Source organism: Myotis lucifugus, unplaced genomic scaffold (assembly GCF_000147115.1).
Source record: "Myotis lucifugus unplaced genomic scaffold, Myoluc2.0 scaffold_3, whole genome shotgun sequence".
NCBI lineage: Eukaryota > Metazoa > Chordata > Mammalia > Chiroptera > Vespertilionidae > Myotis > Myotis lucifugus.
This window is the reverse complement of record NW_005871051.1, coordinates 26,352,015-26,370,733: the sequence shown is the minus strand read 5'-3', so window position 1 is coordinate 26,370,733 and position 18,719 is coordinate 26,352,015. Positions and strand designations below refer to the sequence as shown.

The 18,719-nt window shown below is 42.1% G+C and overlaps 1 protein-coding gene across 3 annotated transcripts in view; it reads right to left on the bottom strand.

Annotated features, from left to right (window-relative positions):
• LOC102425711 (nuclear body protein SP140-like protein) overlaps positions 1-18,719 on the bottom strand; it is a 310,769-nt gene that overhangs the window by 26,149 nt on the left and 265,901 nt on the right. Inside the window, exons 2-8 of one of the 3 annotated variants that reach the window (XM_023762206.1) lie at positions 17,707-17,869; positions 15,715-15,883; positions 13,391-13,474; positions 12,077-12,139; positions 9,874-10,023; positions 3,042-3,188; positions 1,977-2,060 (exon numbers count right to left, since the gene is read on the bottom strand). In XM_023762206.1, coding sequence (XP_023617974.1) covers positions 1,977-2,060; positions 3,042-3,188; positions 9,874-10,023; positions 12,077-12,139; positions 13,391-13,474; positions 15,715-15,883; positions 17,707-17,869 — 860 coding nt within the window. The remainder of the gene's footprint in view (positions 1-1,976; positions 2,061-3,041; positions 3,189-9,873; positions 10,024-12,076; positions 12,140-13,390; positions 13,475-15,714; positions 15,884-17,706; positions 17,870-18,719) is intronic. The other 2 variants (XM_023762209.1, XM_023762184.1) reach the window with 2 other exon arrangements.

Here is an 18,719-nt window from a genome sequence, read left to right as displayed (position 1 = left end):
CCCTGACTGGGAATCCAACCATGACTTCCTGGTTCATAGGTTGACCCTCAACCACTGAGCCACATCAGCCAGGCAATCAGTGCTGCGTTCTGATAATTAACCAGTTATGCTTTCAAGGAAAGCTCTTGATCAAAAGGTAAAATTTGTAAAATTATATATAAATGAAGCCACTTTAAATTGCCATGCCAGAATAACTGCATTGCATGTCTTATGCTTCAAACATTTGCACTGTTAGAACAGGGAAAAATACCTTTGGGACTGGACTTAAAGCAACATTGTGTCTCAAAGAATTGTTTTCAAGGATAGCAAGAAAACAGACATGACTTTGGGACTGATGACTACCAGGCTGAAAATTAAAAACATTGCTTATAATTAGCATCACTATATTAGCTCATCTTCACCAATAGAAATGCCTTTCTTATATTGATGTAAATATTCCCCTTCCGTTTCTCATAAATATCTCTGGACTTTGTCTCCTCATTGGAAGACTTTTTATGCTTCTGCCTGAATAAGTGCTTTCCTGAATCCTTTGACCTCAAATAAGTGCTTGTTGCCTCTCACTTTGTAAAGCATTTTATTTTCAGGTAAACAGTTTCCTAGAAGTAATAGAATGAAGGCATATGGAGGATACTCAGAAAAGATTCCTGAAGAAAACAAAGCTCTAAATTTTGATGCTGGATACCTGTCATCTAGGAGTGCAACCTTAATATTAATATCTTGTTAGCATTGTATGCAGAGGGCTTCTTGGGTTGCTCCTCGCCCACTTATTTCTAATGAGTCCAGGGTATTGATCACTGCATAAAGGAATAACATCCTTTGTGTGTCTCAGTGAGTGGCCAAGGAACCAACCCCACAGGAAATTCACGAATGAGAAAACTTGGAAAAATCTTGAACACCCATGCAAATCATGGCCTGCATCCAGGCCACCTGGTCTGTCCTCCTAAGTCACTTGCCTTGTGAACTATTGGTCCTCTATTTCCTGTCCCCAGAGTTGAGACAAGTCACTGCTCCGTTGAATATTACTTTCCCATACTTCTCTCTCTTCTTCCTCTTTCCCCTTCTATTATCTATTCGTTCTTAAATACTTTCTCAGTATATTTTCCTAAATAGACATGTTTCCAATATCTTCTGAGAAAGTAGGAAGGGAAAACCCATCACCAGTCTGTGCACTAAAGAGCTGCTGGTCTTATGACCACTGGTGCTGCCCATAGGATTAGGGAAACAATGTTTTATTAACTGCTTCAAGCTCTAATTTTACAAAGGATATAACACAGAATCCAGGAAGCTAGTCTTGTCTTTCCCTTTATCTCCATGTGACTTTGTAGGAGATTTTAAACATTTATGTGATTTTATTTTCTCATTTAGAAACAAGAGTAACAATGGCCATCTTTCTCACTCAGGGTTGTTGTAAAGGAAAAGGTAAGACTCTATTTGCAAAGATCCTTTGTAAAGTCATTCCATATGTCATGACTTTCAGGAGAACTCTCTAAAAAACAACACTTTGGGTTTTAAAAAACTATCCATTTCTGCTAAGACAGGAGAGCTGGAGGAATTGACCCTCAACACTACTCAAACTTTGTGATTAGACAACAATATGACCTTCCAATAAAGAAATATTTAGCTTTCTCCTCTCTGTAGAAATCACTGTATAAATCCAACACTTTATAATCATAGAATTAGTTTTAAAATAAATTCACTACTTTGCTAGCCTATTTTTACTATACAATCAATAGATGGGTGCATAGCTTGATTAATAGCACCTATGAATTAATAGTCCTCATGTTTAAAAAATATAAATATAATGATTTTTTATTACCTTGCACATCCCAAAAAGTCAAGTAAAATAAACATAGAGAATGGGATTCCAGGATAAACTGGGTCCGTGGTATAGGATGAACTCAGAATTGATGCCTCAGGAAACAGTGCCTCTTAATTGAGGTTCCTGTACCTCAAACCCTGAGCTCCCATCTCCTTACCTGGCTCCCTTTTCAATGCTGAGGTGGAAGCTTCAGGGGGCTCACCTCCATCACTGGATTCTCTGGAGTCCTCACTGTTGATCTCTGCACAAAGGAGAAAAAACCCATAGTGTCTCAGGGTGGGGTCATGGCAACCACTGAGTGGAAACCCCTTCATGGGAGCATTAGGAAGACCTAGAAGCCAACTTAACTCAGGTCTCTCTGGTCTGTGCCTGATGTGGGTGACTTGCAGGTTGCTTCAGGTCCTATCCAGAAGGTGATGAAGTTCATGCACAGGGGCAGCTTTGCCCAACCTGAAGCACTTTTCTGCCCTCACCCTCGCTCAGCTTGCTATCCCCATCCCCATTCTACCTCAACTCCATGTTCACTTTATCTCTTACCTCCACTCTCTTTCTATCTCCACCCTCATTCTACTTCTTTCTTTCATTCTTTCTTTGTATCATTCCAAACATGCCTAAATATTTATTAGCTAGAAAGATGGATCAGAGAGAAGTATATAGTGTAACTTTAAAAAATGGCTTCAAATTATATATTTTTAATATATATATTTATTATTATCATTTTAAATTTAATTTATTGGGGTGATACTGGTTCACAAAACCATATAGATTTCAAGTGCACAACTCAATAAAGCATTATTTGCACACTGCTTCATTGCCCATCACCCCAAGCAAAGCCTCTTGGTTCAGCCATTTTTGCTAATGGTGTGGTTTCTGGCAAAGGTATCTCTCTTTATACTTTTCCTTGTCTTCATGTGAGTGTTTTTTTTCTTTCTCATCTCCTTTCATGAATATGTTTGCTCTCTGAAAATTTTCCTTTTTCTTTAACTCTTATCCCAATACCTTCCTTTCTTTGGATATATAATATACTCTCTGATATCAATATTTTAATTTACCAATTACTGGGGTTGTGTTTCTGCTGGATTCCCTGTATAAGGCACTTGTTCCCTCCCCTTTCTACCTCTAACCAAGGTCACCAGGACTGTCTCCATGGGCCCTGATGACATGTCCCAGACCCTTGCCTGGAACTGGGATTCACATCACATATTCTTTCCGTCAGCCTTACCTATTACATCAGAAGCCTGGTTACAGCCAGTCCTTGCTTGGGCTTCACATTCAACACCTGAATATAAAAATGGCATTTTCTTCTTTATATCCACCAGGTCTACAGAGCAGGAACTGGTTTTGTTTCCATGGTGGACTAGCTCTGCTCCTGGACAAAATTGTAATAAATGAAGAATTTCATTAGCCTCCCCTAAGGGAGTGAGCACCCTCACGACAATCAATAAGCCCTTCTCCCTCTAATTCCACTGCAGGGGACAGCTCACCCAACCCTGTCCTTTCTCTGTGCCTCTCCTTTTTAAAAAAAATATGTTTTTATTGCTTTTTAGAGAGAGAGGGAGGAAGAGGGATAGAGAGATGGAAACATTGATGAGAGAGGAACATCATTGATCAGCTGCCTCCTGCACACACCCTTACAGGGCATGGAGCCTGCAACCCTAGCATGTGCCCTGATGGGAATCAAACCAGCCACCTTTGGATGCCTGGGAGGATGCTGACCAAACTGAGCCACACTAGCAGGGCTCCTCTGTTTTCTTTTGGCCCTCTGTATTTTGCACTGCATTCCCTTTCTTCTTTTACATATAGCGTATGGATTTGTGTTCATGTCTGTAATTGTATTATATTTTAGCTCTGATTCTTTCCCAAGGTGGTCTTAGAAATCTGGAATTGAAGAAGGCAGATCTCTCATTTGGCTGCTTCCCAGAATGACTTTGTGAAATAGAGCGCCCCCCCCTCTCCCCCTTCTTCTAAAACCCTTTGGAATGTTTACTTGAGAAAAATATTAAAATTCTATTGTGTGTGAGTGATTGACCTCCTTTGGTTTATTTGTCACAGCCATTAGCCTAACTACAAAAGTTAAATATGCACTATCTTAAATTAAAGCAAATTTTTACTGTAAAGGAAATAGCAAAAAATTAGACTCAATCTTTTGTAGAAAACACTGCCCATTTGAAACCATGAAAAATTCTTATTTACTTGCTCTTACTTGTTTTGCAAAGTAATTTTCCAGATGTCGGTGATTTTCTGAAATCCATAGACAATGTAAAGTAAAAGGGAGAGAACTGTATTTGTTTGCAGTGGTCTTACAGAGTCTATGGCAACTCACACAGCAGATAGAGTTTGTGATAATGTCAATGTTGAGATGATCATATTCCTCTTTCTCTCACTTGAACCCAGTTCTGGGCTCAGGGCCATAATACTGAGCTCCTGCCTGGCTCTCCCTTCCACTTCCCACGTGAATTTATAAATAACCCTCAAACATTATTATCTCCAGTTTCCTCCACTATCATGTGGGATAATCTATTTACCCTACCTCCCTTTTATAGTTTTTGTGAAAACAAAGTGAGCTTTTATTCAGAAAAGCCCTGTGAAATATCAAAATTTCAGTCAATGATTTAAGTATCATTTGGGCTTGAGAGTAGTTGGCTAAGCATTTTTTCATTAGTAATTAATGTTTGCACCAGATATCCTCAATTTTGTACTAATGACAATATTATCAACTTACTAGAGGCCCAGTGCACAAATTCATGCATGGATGGGGTCTAGCTGCTCCAGCCCCAATTGGCGGGCAGATAGGGGCTGGACCTATCAGGAGAAGGAGACGGCGGGAGATTGGCTGGCCGGCTTGCCCCTACTGGGGCCCAATCAGGGCTGGTTGGCTTGGGGAAGGGGCCACAGGTGATTGGGTTGGCAGGCCCACCCCTGGAATGGTGTGGAGGGGCCGATCAGGGGCAGAGCTGGCTGGGGGGAGGGGCCTCAGGCTGATTGGGGTGGTGGGGGCTGATTGGGGGTGGGGTTGGCAGTGGGGAGGAGCTGTGGGTGTTGGGCAGGCCAGTTCTGCTCCCTATTGGGGTAGGGGAGGCTATCAGGGGTTGGGCCTGCTGGGGAAATGGGCTACAGGCCAATTGGGGTGGTGGGGCCCATTGGGTGTGGGGCTGCAGGAGGTTGGCCAGCCAGCCCTGCCCCCTATTGGGGTGGGGAGGCGATCAGGGGTGGGGCTGGTTGGGGGGAGGGGCTGGGGGCCCATTGGAGTGGGGTGGCCAATCAGGGGTGGGGCCAGCTGTGGGGAGGGGCCATGGGAGGTTGGCCAGCTGGCCCCACCCCCTGATCAGGCCAGTTAGCTGGCTGCAGTGGGCGTCATAGCGACTAGTCATTTTGGTTGTTACAACATTCTGGCTGCTGGCTTTTTATATATATAGATGATGAAATACTGTGTTCACTCACTATGCTCTATGAAATATGAACTCTTTAGCATTAATAGATATAATATAGCAGAGTAAAAAGACTATTATTTACTAGTATATTATTGCTACATTTTCAATATATCAATTGATTATATGCATCCAGTCAAACAACCATTTCTAATGTCTCTTGCTTCCTCCTATTTTCTAATAGGATTGAAAAAGTTAAATGTTTAAAATGGCACCCCAGAAGTAATCGACTCAATGCATATAGAGAACCTCAGAAAAAGATTCATCAGGAAAATAGAGCTCCAGATTTAGACTCTGAAAGTTTTCCAGAAATACAAGCTTATCTAATACAATTTAGAATTATGAACACGTGACTACTTGGGCCTCTCCTCCTTCACTTGATTCTAAAGAGTCAAGGATATTGCCCTAGCCAGTTTGGCTCAGTGGATAGAGCATGTCCTGAGTACTGAAGGGTTCCTTGTTCGATTCCAGTCAATGGCACATACCTTGGTTGTGGGCACATCCCCAGTGGGAGGTGTGCAGGAGGCAGCTGATCAATGTTTCTCTCTCACTGATGTTTCTAACTCTCTATCTCTCTCCCTTCCTCTCTGTAAAAAATCAATAAAATATATTTGAAAAAAACAGAGTCAACGATATTGATCACTGCCCAAAGAAATAAGATGCTTTGTGTGTCTCAGTGAGTGACCAAGGAACCAACCCCACAGGAAATTCACTAATGAGAAAACTTGGAAAAATCTTGAACACCATGTCCTGCATCCAGGCCACCTTGTTTGTCCTTTTAAGTCACTTGCCTTGTGGATTAGTGATGCCCCATTTCCTGTCCCCAGAGCAGAGACAAGTTGCTGCTCTGTTTGACTATTACTTCCCCATACTTCTCTCACTTCTTCCTCTTTCCCCTTCTATTGTCATTTCACACTTCCTTCATCTGCTTTTTCTCCTGTGTGGAGACCTTGGAAATCTTGTGTTGAAGGTAGAGAGCCTCCTCTCCCCACTGGTGTATCTTGAAATGTTTGCAAGGCTGAGAAATAATTTCTTGTGTCTGAGCCATAGACCTATTTGGGACCACCTTTTGGAGCACTTTACCTGCACTAGTTAGAAGGTACACTCTTTAAAAACCAAAGCAAATTTGCAATTTACATTGATAAATATAGTTATGCATTGCAACAAATGTATTATTTACAATATTGTACTTTTGTAACATCAAGACAGGTAACATTTTTATTTGTTTATTTGTATTTTTTAAGTATATTTTCCTAAATAGACCTGTGTCCAATATCCTCTGAGAAAGTAGAAAGGGAAAACCCATCACCAGTCTGTGCACTGAAGAGATGCAGGTCTTATGACCACTGGTGCTGCCCATAGGATTAGGGAAACAGTGTTTTGTTAACCATTTTGAGCTCTAATTTTACAAAGAAAGTAACACAGAATTCAGGATAGTAGCCCTCTCTTTCCCTTTATCTCCCTGTGACTTTGTAAATGACCCTTAAAGATTTATGTGATTGTGATAGGTCATCCAGAAATAAGGATAAAAAGATCCATCTTGCTTACCCCTCAGGGCAGCTATAAATTAAAAAGTAAGACACTATTTGCAAAGGTCCTTTGAAAAATTATTCTATATGTCATGAGTTGCTGAAGAACTGTCAAACCCAAAACTTTGGGATTATGAAATACTTTATCCATTTCTGCTAACACTAGATGGATTAGTTTTCTTTTGACACTACTTAAGGTTTGTGATCAGATGACAATATGACCCTCCAGTAAAGGAATATTTAGCTTTCTCTTTTCTTTAGAAATAACTATATAAATTAACATTGTCATAGCAATTAAGTAATTTTAAAAGAAACTCATTACTTTGCTGGTCTACTTCTATTATCTAATCAGTATTTGATGCATAAATTTATAAGACCTATCAATAAGTAGCCTCATTTTAAAAAATATAAATATAATCATTTCTTTTTGCCCTGCACATCCCCAAACTATTATAATGCAGAGAATGGGATTCCAGGATAAACTGGATCCATGGTACAGGATGAAGTCAGAATTGATGCCTCAGGAAATAGTAGTTCTTAATTTAGGTTCCTGTATCTTTCTTAACTGCCCCCTCCCCCTGCTTCAATGTTGAGGTGGAAAATTTGGGGCCACATCTCCATCAATAAATTCTGCAGATTCCTCATGGCTATTCATCACACAGAGGAGAAAAATCCCTTAATTTCTCAGGGTGAGGCCAAGGAGGCCACAGAGAGGAAACCCTAGGTTAACTCAGGTCCCCCTGGTCTGTGCCTGATGTGTGTGACCTTCAGTTTGCTTCAGGTCCTAGCCAGAAGGTGGTGAAATTCATGCACAGAGGACAGGTTTGTCCACCCTGCAGCACTTTTTTTACCCCCACATTCACTCTATCTTCTACCTCCATCCTCAGTCTACTTCCAATCCACAATCTACTCTCTACCTGCCCCACTCTCTACTTCTTGTTTCATTCTCATTTTACTTCTTCACTTTTCTATTGGCTCGGATAATTTTCACTAATTATACCTGGTGATGGTATCACTTTATAACGCTCATTCTCTGCATTATTTATTTTTCTCTCCTCTAATTGATTATCTTGGCTTTTCATTTTTCTTCCTTTTCTTTGACTCCTACACCCATTACTTTCCTCTCTTGAATAGAAATAGTCTCTGACATTAATGCTTAAACCAACCATTTCTGTGTTTGTGTAATTTTCCAGTTACTGGGGACATTTTTATGCTGAACACACTGCTTAAAGCACTTGTTCCCTCCCCTTTCTACCTCTAATGAAGGCCACCAGGACTGTCTCCATGGGCTCTGATGACACGTCCCAGATCCTTGCCAGGGACTGGGATTCATATTACACATTCTTTCAGGCAGTCTTGCCTATTGTGTCAGATGCCTGGTTACAGTCATTCCTTGCTTGGGTTTCCCATTCAACTCCTGAATTAATAAATGGCTTTTCCTTCTTTGTATCCACCAGGTGTACAGAGCAGATATTGATTTGGTTTCCATGGTGAGGTAGCTGCTCAACTCTGTCCTTTCCTGCTGCTCTACTCTGTCCTTTCTTTGTGTCTCTATTAACTGTGGGTTTTCATTTGCACTTTCCTGGGGTGGGGCCTATATTTATCTGACTGGGTTCCAGGGCCATTTTTATTTTGTGGACACATTACCTTCTCAATGGGGTTAGGAACACTCCTTTGTGCCTTCTTTGTGGTGACTTCTCAAACCATACAATGCGTGGTCCTCTCTCTCTACCTGCCCCACTCTACCAGTTCTCCATTCATTATTCTTTCCTCATTCTCAACATAGTTCTCTTTGTGTCTCCCCCGATTCTATTTATTGATTTTCATTTCCCTCTGTATCTTTCTCTCTTCATACTTATTTCTTTACATTATTCTATCACTAGAGGCCCAGTGCATGAATTCGTGGCCTGTGGGATCAGGGGAAACCGGCTCTCCTACATCCTCTGAGGGGTTCCAGATTGTGAGAGGGTGCAGGCTAGGCCGAGGGACCCCACAGGGAGGGAAGCAGGAGGTTGGCCAGCTGGGGAGGGATTATGGGAGGGCTCCAGGGTATGTCCAGCCTGTTTTGCTCAGTACTGATCAGCCGGACCCCAGAAGCAAGCTAACTTACTGGTCAGAGCATCTACCTCCTGGTAGTCAGTGCATGTCATAATGAGCAGTTGAGTGGCCTTAGCATATCATTAGTGCATTATGCTTTGATTGGTTGAATGACCAACCAGTCAACCAGACTCAGCACTGGAAGCCAATTCCAGCATTTCATAATTGCAAGAGTTTCATCAAAAGGTTGATGGAACTTGGGGACTCAACAAGGGCTGAGCCACATATGTTATTGCCTGGTGGGAATGGCTAAAGGCATTTCCCCAAACCCGAAAAGGGATGATTGCTTGCTGCCAGACAGCTCAGGGCATCTTAATCTACTGGCCAAACACCTGAACAGCCATAGACAAATTCTTCCACTCTGACAATGGATTCTGTACCTAACCCTACCCTTTAAAGTGTATATCTCCACCTCGCCTTGGGACAATTTGTGTTAATAAATAGCAAGGGGTCCTGAGACAAGGAGATTTTAGTTTCTTTAGCTAGGCTCCTCTGACTCCCTATAATGCCTTTCAAAATTATGCTTTGTCTCTGGACTCTTTATAAAGTTACACACAGCCCTTCTCCAGATTGCTGAACCCTTCTAGATGCTGGAACAAGAATCCTGGCACTTAGCATATTAGGCTTTTATTATATAGGATTGCCCACCCAAGCCCAGCAGGGTCTAGGGTGAAGCACTGTAGGTGTGTAGGGAAAGAGAGTGAACTCCTCCTTACATATGTCCTAAGTTCTCCCTGCCTCCCCCAAGACATGGCCTTTCTGTTCCACCTAATTTTTCAGTTTATTCATTCTCTGTTATGTTTCCTACTTACTGTTATTCTGTTTCTTAATAATGTCTGTGACCTGTGAGTGCCTCTTCTAGTCAATTTTTTTTTTTAGTTTCTCCATCTTAATCATTCCCATCATTATGAAAGTTCTGCCCTGGTGACTTTATACACACCAATCCCTCCACCTGGCAGTTCCCCTTCACCACTCATCAAACCCAGGCACTCAATCTTACCTTCCTGCTCAGACTCTTGGGCACATTTTTCATTTCCTTGTTGGTTTTCTAGTGCATTATTGTTGTCAGTGGTTGTACCTGTTTCATTCACATTTATCTCTTGTGTTTCACAGCAGTGCTCTGAGAGTCCATGTTCAGGTAGGGCTGTACCTAGACCAAGTTTTGATTCATAGATATTTTATTTGCCCCTTGCATCAATCAGGGTCTACCAGGAAAAGACAAAGCTCTCTAAGCTGTTGAGGCAGAAGGAATTTAATCAAGGGGATTAGTTATACTGTACAGCTAGTGGAAGAGCTGACAATTCCAAATAGAAGAATAGTCAACAGGAAGGTATGGGAGGGAGAGAACAAGGATGAGCTCATGTGTTGAGTCACTGGGGAGGTAGAAGATGGACCATGGCCAGCCTGCTTGGTAGGATGCAGAGTTATGGGAGATGTAGCTATTGCAAGAATTGCTGCTCAAGACAGTGATGGGGAAATACCATGCTTCTCCCTTGCTCCCCCTCTCCACTCTCTTGCTGGTGTCACCCAGGTTAGTAGCTTAGCAGTAAGCAGTAACAAGGGAGCTGGCAAGCAAGTCTGCAGGGGTCTGTGGCCAGAGATAGAGGGCAGAGCAAAGCAGGAACCAATGAGGAATAAATTCCTGAATAAACCATCCAGGACCAGTGCACCCCTTCTCCATGGTGAGCCTCCTCTTTTCATTTTTTATTCCATCTACTCATCCTACCCTGTTCCCACCAACCTCACTAGTATATGAATAGATACAGATTTTTTCAGTGCAGCTTGAATTTTTTCATTTAGTGCTATTTTTTTGAGCAAAGTATTTTATGTAAAGATGATTTAAATATTAATTCCCACAATTTTAACATAGACCCTGGTGCATGTTTTGTGCCACATCCACTGTTTGTTGGAGCCTCCTTTTGCGGAAGGGGCATGAGGCATAGCTTTTCCCTTGCCTGTGCTGGTCACAGTCAACTATTTCAGCTGAGTCAGACTTTTCAACACATTTATTAGTGGTTTATTGTGCATCAACCTATATAATAAAACCCTAATATGCAAATTGACCAATTGGCAGAATGACCAATCACTATGATGTGCACTGACCACCAGGGTGCAGACGCTCAATGCAGGAGCTGCCCGCTGGTGGTTGGTGTGCTCCCACAGTAGGAGCACTGCTCAGCCAGGAGCCAGGTTCACGGCTGGTGAGCACAGCGGCAGTGAAGGGAGCCTCTCTTGCTTCTGCTGCAGGCGGGTGGTAAGGAGTGAGGGGTCCTGGACTGCGAGAACACCGGACTGTGAGAGGGATGTCTGACTGCCGGGTTAGGCCTGATCCCCATCCCCCGAGGGGCCCCAGACTGCTAGAGGACACACAGGTCGGGCTGAGGGATACCCCCTGCCCTGCCCTTAGTGCACGAATTTGTGCACTGGGCCTCTAGTTTGGGTTATAATATCATTTCCCCCTCCCCCCACACCCACACCCTGCACACACACAAACACACTCTGAATCTCTTCTCTCTTCATTACTCATCACCATTCCTCCTCTCACTCTTCCTATTTCAACCAGCAGCCCTGGTAGATGAACTGTATATAGATTGATGCATGTTGGATATTTTATATTCTTAAATACTAACTTTTTTTTTTACTAAATGTGATTTGATAAAAGTATAATGGTGCTTTCAAAATCATTCTGAAAGATTTTTTTCTTTTATAAAAATGCATTACTAATTTAGAACACCTTTTCTTAAATAATACATCCCAGTGCAAGCTATATAATAATGACTTCTATAGTGTTTTTAGAGCATCTCTAGGCCTGCTGCCCCAGAGATGATGGGAGAGGGTTGGCTCAGGAGGCACATGGCATCCATGGTTCTGTGTGAGGGACCCAATAGGTGAGAGACCACTAGCCCACCACCCTTGCTTCAGTGCTGGCCACCGCTAACATGATATCAAAGCAAGGCTACAGGCAGATTCAAGCAAGACAGAGGCAGAACACTGTGAAGCCAGGTGCATGGGCAGTATGTCCAGGACCAGGCTGTCAGGAGCTGGCAGTCAGTGCATTTCAGGAGTATGGAAAGAGCGACCCTCCCAGGCAACCAGGAAAATGAAGACTGTTATCTATAAATCCTTGGAGAAATTGCCAATGCAAAGACTTACTATTCTGGGCAATTAGTACTAACAGGAATCAAACCTCCCACCATACAAACCATTGTAATTCCTGGCATCTGGGCCTAACCATATCGGTCTTTGATATGAATTACCACCAGTTCCTGGGGGAAGAAATGGGAGATTTATTTCAAAAAATTGAAGTATATGCTATGCCATTCTCCCCTAATCTCATTTAATCTTTATAAATTAGGAATTCAAGATCCCCTCTCCCAGGTATCAATACAGAACCCATCTGGATCTGGAGGATCCCACCCAACTGTTGCCATCAGCTGCCCTTTGTTGCCAGTCAGGCTATCTCACTGAGATCATTCAGGAGCCACTCAGTAACCAGCAATGGTTTTCCTTGTCACTCATGGCCATAGGGAACCTGTTTTTGTTCCCAGGGATATTCCTGACTGGTAGATTCACCCTACTCCCTGCAAAATCATGTCTCCTTTCCCATTCCCCTTCACACCATACCCTCCCTATGCATGTCGGTTTCTCTGTCTTGTTGGCCTTTTTATGAGATTCAATGTCTCCTTCTCCTATGTTTCCTCTAGCTCCCGGAATTCTTCTTTTTGTATCTTTCTCTCTGCACATGTTTCCCTTCTTTGATTCATGTTTTTGTCTTTTCCATGAGAATATCTGGGTCAGTATAGGGTTAAGCACAAAGGCTCTGGGTTCAGAAAGTCTGGATTCATCGTGATCATTTGACCCAAGGCCAACTACTTACATGGTCTCTTGAGATTTCAGTCTCCTTTTCTGCAAATGGACAAAGAGTGATACTTCCCCCTAAGGGCAGCTGTGAGCACTAAGCCCACAACTGCCAGAGTAAATGGTCTATAAGTGAGCTCTTAGAAATATGGTTGTTGTTACTGTGTCCTTTAACCCTTTCTTCTGCCTTTCATTTCCCCTCCTTTTCTCTCTCAAAATACCATTTCCTTCCTTCCCTCCCTATATGACTGCCCATCTCCTTGAATATTCCTGCTCTTGAACAGCATTCCCCACATTTAAATCAGTCCCTTCCTTATCACCCAGGATCTCCTCAGTTATGTTGACCTTGGGCCCATAGTTCCAAGCCTTTCACAGTTTCACACTCATCTCCTGCAAGGTCTCTCTAAATCACAATTACTTTCAAGTTAGCATCATCTTTAAATCTGGTTTCCTGACACACTGGGTCCTGTTCCTCTGCCTGGTTATTGGGCCAATGGTTTCTTGTCATAGCTCCTCCTCCAGGATCAGCCCCTCGTCAGATTCTCAAACAGCCCTCACTGCCTTCTCCATGTTCCCCAACAAGTCTTCCCTGATTCCCAGACTTCCATTCTCCTTTCCTCTTAGCAGAAGAGAATCAGTTTTTATCTGTTTGCAATCACCTTGTTCCAGGCTTAGTTGGTCATTAAGCCTCTCCTCATTTTCTTCTCCATCACTTTCTAGGAAGGACTTTATGTCTGGTATCACTGAAGAGAGGACAAGAGAAGAAGACAATTAGAGATCTTCATGGAGTGGGAGTCATCTGAAATGACATGTTTAGGAATTTCCACCCCTTGTGTCACTCAGTGCTCAGTGGATCCCAATCCTGTAGGTAATGTTCCCCCTTCATTCCTGGGTCAGAAAAAGAACAACCAACAAAGGAGCTCTTATGCTTCCCACATAGAAAGGAGCCACTTGAATTTCAAGATAAGGAGTTGTGGCAGCATCATGAGCTTGTTACTCATGTGAAAAAGTTCAGCTGGCCAGGAAAGCATATATCAAAATAAATAATAGTTTGCTGAACTGTTCTAACTATAAGGAAAAACAGAGGGTTTTCCTTGGGAGGAAAACAAAAATCCTATAGAGATTTACATGAATAAAAAAGGTAAAATTTCAAATCTTTAAAAATGAGGCTGGACAAGAGAAACTTTTGGCTTAACTGAGTCAGGGAGGATAACTGCTTCCCAAATAGACAAGTCAGAGGACATGGGAACACCTGGACAGACTTCCTAGGGGTACCCAGATCCCAGGACAAAGAGGAATACTCTTTGAAGCTGCAATCAGGAAGTGAATATTGTGGCAATGACAGACGTCCCAAGATGCCTGGACCAGCATCTTTGAAGACTGCCAATGAAGGGAGGGCCCCTGCATGTAGGTTACTGAGCTCACATGAAGGAATACTTGGTGTAGGTCTCGGCAAGGAGTCCAGGAGGAGACTGAGGGAATCAGAGAATGCATACAACTCAGGGCTGATAGCAGGGGTACCTCCTGGGGCAATAAACCTGTACTTATAAATCTTATTAACGTGTACTATCTCTTTACTGTGTGGTAAATAACATTAAATTACTTAACTTTAGAAGCCAGACCTCCCCAAATCCTTTTTTATACTTATCCTCTTTGAATAAACTCACATAATCTGCTTCTCACTCTGAGATTAATCTAATTTGTCCTTGTTCTGCAGACGCAGGACCCTTTAATGCTCTATGCTTGCTCCTGGAATATCTGAATTCCTCAGTGCATGTAATTTTTCTTTTCAATTCTCCAGAATTATTTGGAGATCTTTTTGAAACCAAAAGTATATAGAATAAAAAAATTTACAAGGTAAGGTAAACAAAAGTTATTGGAGGACACTTTCTTTACTGAGAACCTATTTAAAAGATATAAAATCATGCATCTCGCCAGCACCGGTTTGGCTCGGTGGATAGAGCGTCGGCCTGCGGACTCAAGGGTCCCAGGTTCGATTCCGGTCAAGGGCATGTGCCTTGGTTGTGGGCACATCCCCAGTGGGAGATGTGCATGAGGCGGCTGATCGATGTTTCTCTCTCATCGATGTTTCTAGCTCTCTATCCCTCTCCCCTCTTCTCTGTAAAAAATCAATAAAATATATTTAAAAAAAAAATCATGCATCTCAGGGGAAAAGTAGAGAATCAAACCAGTAGTATTGTATAGTACTAAAAAACATCTCTGGCAGAGCAATTGGTGTGATTATTTGATTGTTGATCACACCTGTTGTGGAGAATGAGTTAATAAAAATATTTCAACTTCTTCAAGAGCAAATTTCAACTTGAGTTAATTTTCTTGCTCATTACTCTGGAAACTTGATGAAGGTGGCCTTTCTTCTGTGTTAGTAGGCCAACACTAAGCTTAGAGTTAAAAATGACCAGTGACTGTAGGTGGGTAAAGAGGGACTAGATATGAACTATAAGCCACTTTTTGCCTTCTTTCAGTGTGGTAACTCTTGTACCTCAACTATCCCTCGTGCTGTCTCTGAAAGTTATGACTCCAGAGTTGTTACATGAGATATTGACTCCCCTGGGCATGGTGTAGCTACATCAGGATGGATCCCGCACCCATAGCTATGCCAATACTTGAGGAGGGTTGTAGTCAACTTGGTGGACTGCTGTGTGGACCCCTGCAAAGGGTTCCATAGAAGAGGAGCAACTAATGCCATCCTTTTAAAATTTGGGGTTACCTGTCATTTGTCCTTCTAAGTAAATCTGATGTCCCTGTGGCTCTGGTAGTCTTGTGACTTTAAATGCCTAGTTAAGAAGACCTGCAGGTGGGTGTCTGTACTCTAGCCATTATATCAGCTTTGAGAGACTCATGACTTGTCTGTTAACTGCTACATCTGCCCAGCACTGTCTGTGGCACATGGTAAACAGTCAATATATACTTGTGGGAATAAATTTTCTCTGGACATCAAAATGTAGGTAATAAACATAATTACCTTTGTAGAATATTTTATAAATGCGATATAAATCAGGGTATTTCTTCACGATGATCTTGCTGAACAGTGCTCGCAGAACAGACATGTCAAATTTCTTCTCCAGTTCACTGAGAATATCATATATGACTTCATGTACAGAAAACCGTTTTTTAAAAGATTCTTGAGATTTCTTAAAAATAGAGAATGGGGAAAATATAAATACAGACTTCCAAGTTACAGAAGATCCCTAGAAAGCGATTTTATTGTTAATGCATAATAATTTCCTAACATAGGTATCTTCTCACATACAGTTTTAGAATTTCTCTATATTTGTGTGGCTACTAAGTGAAACAACTAAATCCTTCCTCCTAGAAAACACCCATTTGTGAATCTGAGCTCCTCACCCCCGTTTACATGAGATGAAATAAGGAGCCATTAGGAAGAACAAAAATGGTTTCAAGTGAAGTAATATGTAGCCCTTTCAGGGCCTGGCTAAATGTTTTAGGTATAGACTTGCTGGGTGATGAGATGCTATTCTATTGACTAAACAACCCTTGTCCCTTCCCCAGGACTGACTTGGCCTGGAAGCTCCTGTGAACTTTGCCATAGAGAAAGCCTATGCATAGGGAAAGTGAAGACTTGCATCTCTATATCTCCACCTACGTCTTTTGCTAAAATTAACCTAAATTCTAAGACTCCAGAAATACCAAAAGAAAAGGGGAAAAACAGAAAGGAAACTGAAAACTGTTGTTGAAAGAATAGCAAGCATCTATTTTCAAATTTGTCCTAACAAGGCATTAATTCTCTGTGGATTTTAATGTTCTCAGGTCTAAGTATTTAAATTGTTGCTCATTGAAATGAAATGTTGTGTCAATGACTATTTCATTAAATGAAGGCATTCAACTTATTCACCCATTCATTAAAATTGTGTTTAATTTCAAGTTTATACTATATTTTATATATAACTAGAGGCCCAGTCATATATAAACCGATTGGGTCTGGACCTGTCAGGAGGAGGAGATGGTGGGAGGTTGGCTGGCTAGCCAGCTCAGATAGGGGCCTGCTCAGGGCCCCTGATCAGGGCCGGGCCAGCTGGGGGAAGGGGTCATGGGTGATTGGCCGGCAGGCCCTGCCCCTGATTGGGGTTGGGGGGCCAATTGTGGGCGGGGCAGGCCATGGGGAGGGGCTGTGGGCAGTGGGCTGGCCAGCCCCACCCTCAAATGGGGTGGGTGGTGGGTGCCGATCAGGGGCCAGCAGCCTGGGGGAGGGGACATGGGTGGTTGGCTGGCTGGCCTTGCCTCTGATTGGGGTGGGGGGGCCGATTTGGGGTGGGGCCTGGCAGGGGGAAAGGGAGAGGGCATTTGGCCAGCCAGCCCTGCCCTCTATTGAGGTAGGGTGGCGATCAGGGGTGGGGTGGCCAGGGGGAGGGGCTGGAAGAGGTTGGCCACCCAGCCCGGCCCCTTATTGTGGTGGTGCAGGCTGATTGGGATGTGGCTGGCTGGGGGAAAGGGAGGGGGTATTTGGCCAGCAGGCCCTGCTTTTGATTGGGGTGGAAGAGTCTGATCAGGGGCAGGCCAGCAGGGGGGAGGGGCCGCGAGGTTGGCTTCAGGCCCCACCCCCTGATCGGGCTGGTCCTCTGGCCACAGTGGGCATCATAGCCACCAGCTGTTTGGTGGTTTTGGTAGTGATGCCTCTTGGTCTTTTATTATTAAGATTTCTAGAAGGCTTTATATACCTACTTCAGATCCAGCCTATCTCCAGAATTATTCACCCAATTCTAGGGGGCATGACAGAGCCGAATCCTTCAGTTAAGAGCAGGACTATTTCCAGTAATGCCTACTTCTCTTCTCTTTTGACTTTATAGAAATACTTAGCAGTACTTGAGGAAGTCCCCACTCATAAGTGACTCCTCAGTAGCCCAGATGTGCTCTGAGGTTTAATTCCAAGATACCAAAAAGTATAACTTAGTTTGGGGTTGTTTTATCAGATTGTGATATAATAAACCTCACTTACTTCATACATTTCATTGGTGATGAATCCACGGTCCCGGATAAGTTCAAGGAAAGGAAATGTTGTTGTTATGGCACCTGAAATTTCCACCTTATATTTTTTGAAGTATGTGAGTGCAATGTCATTGATATGCTTGTTTTCAATGTTCTTGTCTTCTGCAGACACCCTAGGGAGAAAGGATACCATGATAAAATGGCCATCAAGGTTTTGATATGCTGTAACATTTTATATATGAAGGATAGATTGGCTGTGAAGAACCAACATAAATAAATTAAGTGGTCCTGAGAAGTGATTAGGACAAATAAAATTGAAGCGATAGACAAAACTATAATAAAATGAAGCATGGCAGATTAGAGAGACATAATAGTATTGAAAAATGCCAGTCTGTCATGATCACAGCCATTGTAAAATTATTTTGTCCCAAACATATCCAGAAGTTTTATGAAAACATTTTAATTTGTACAACAGTGAGATGAAGCAAACAGATCATCCATAAAGGAATAAGAAACAGTGGTATAACAATAGAATGCAAACTTAAAAATGTATCTTAATTAACAACTAAGAGAAAATAAATCTCAAAAAGATTAAAACATGGTGCTCCCTCCTTGTCCTACAGCAGTTAAGAAATACCATCCTGAATTATAAAACTAGTTCATAAATGGTAAGATGTGGTTTAGTAATCATATGATAAGGCATAAACTAAAATTTTGTAAGAATATCAATAATTTTCCTGTAACTTCTGCTTTATTATATATCTGTCTTTGATGGGGATAAATTCTAATTTTAGTGAAGTCCAATCTATCTATTCTTTTTCTTTTGTGATTAGTAACTTCAATATGCTAAGAAATCTTTGCCTACCCCAAGTTTATAAAAAACATACAAAAGCTAACATGTATAAATCTTCTGTATCATTGATCTATTTGTTTACCCTTATGCCAAAAGCACATTGGCTTATAGAATTCTTTACTTCAATTGGAAAAATATTGTCTTGACTTTTCTAAATCTTTTGATATCAT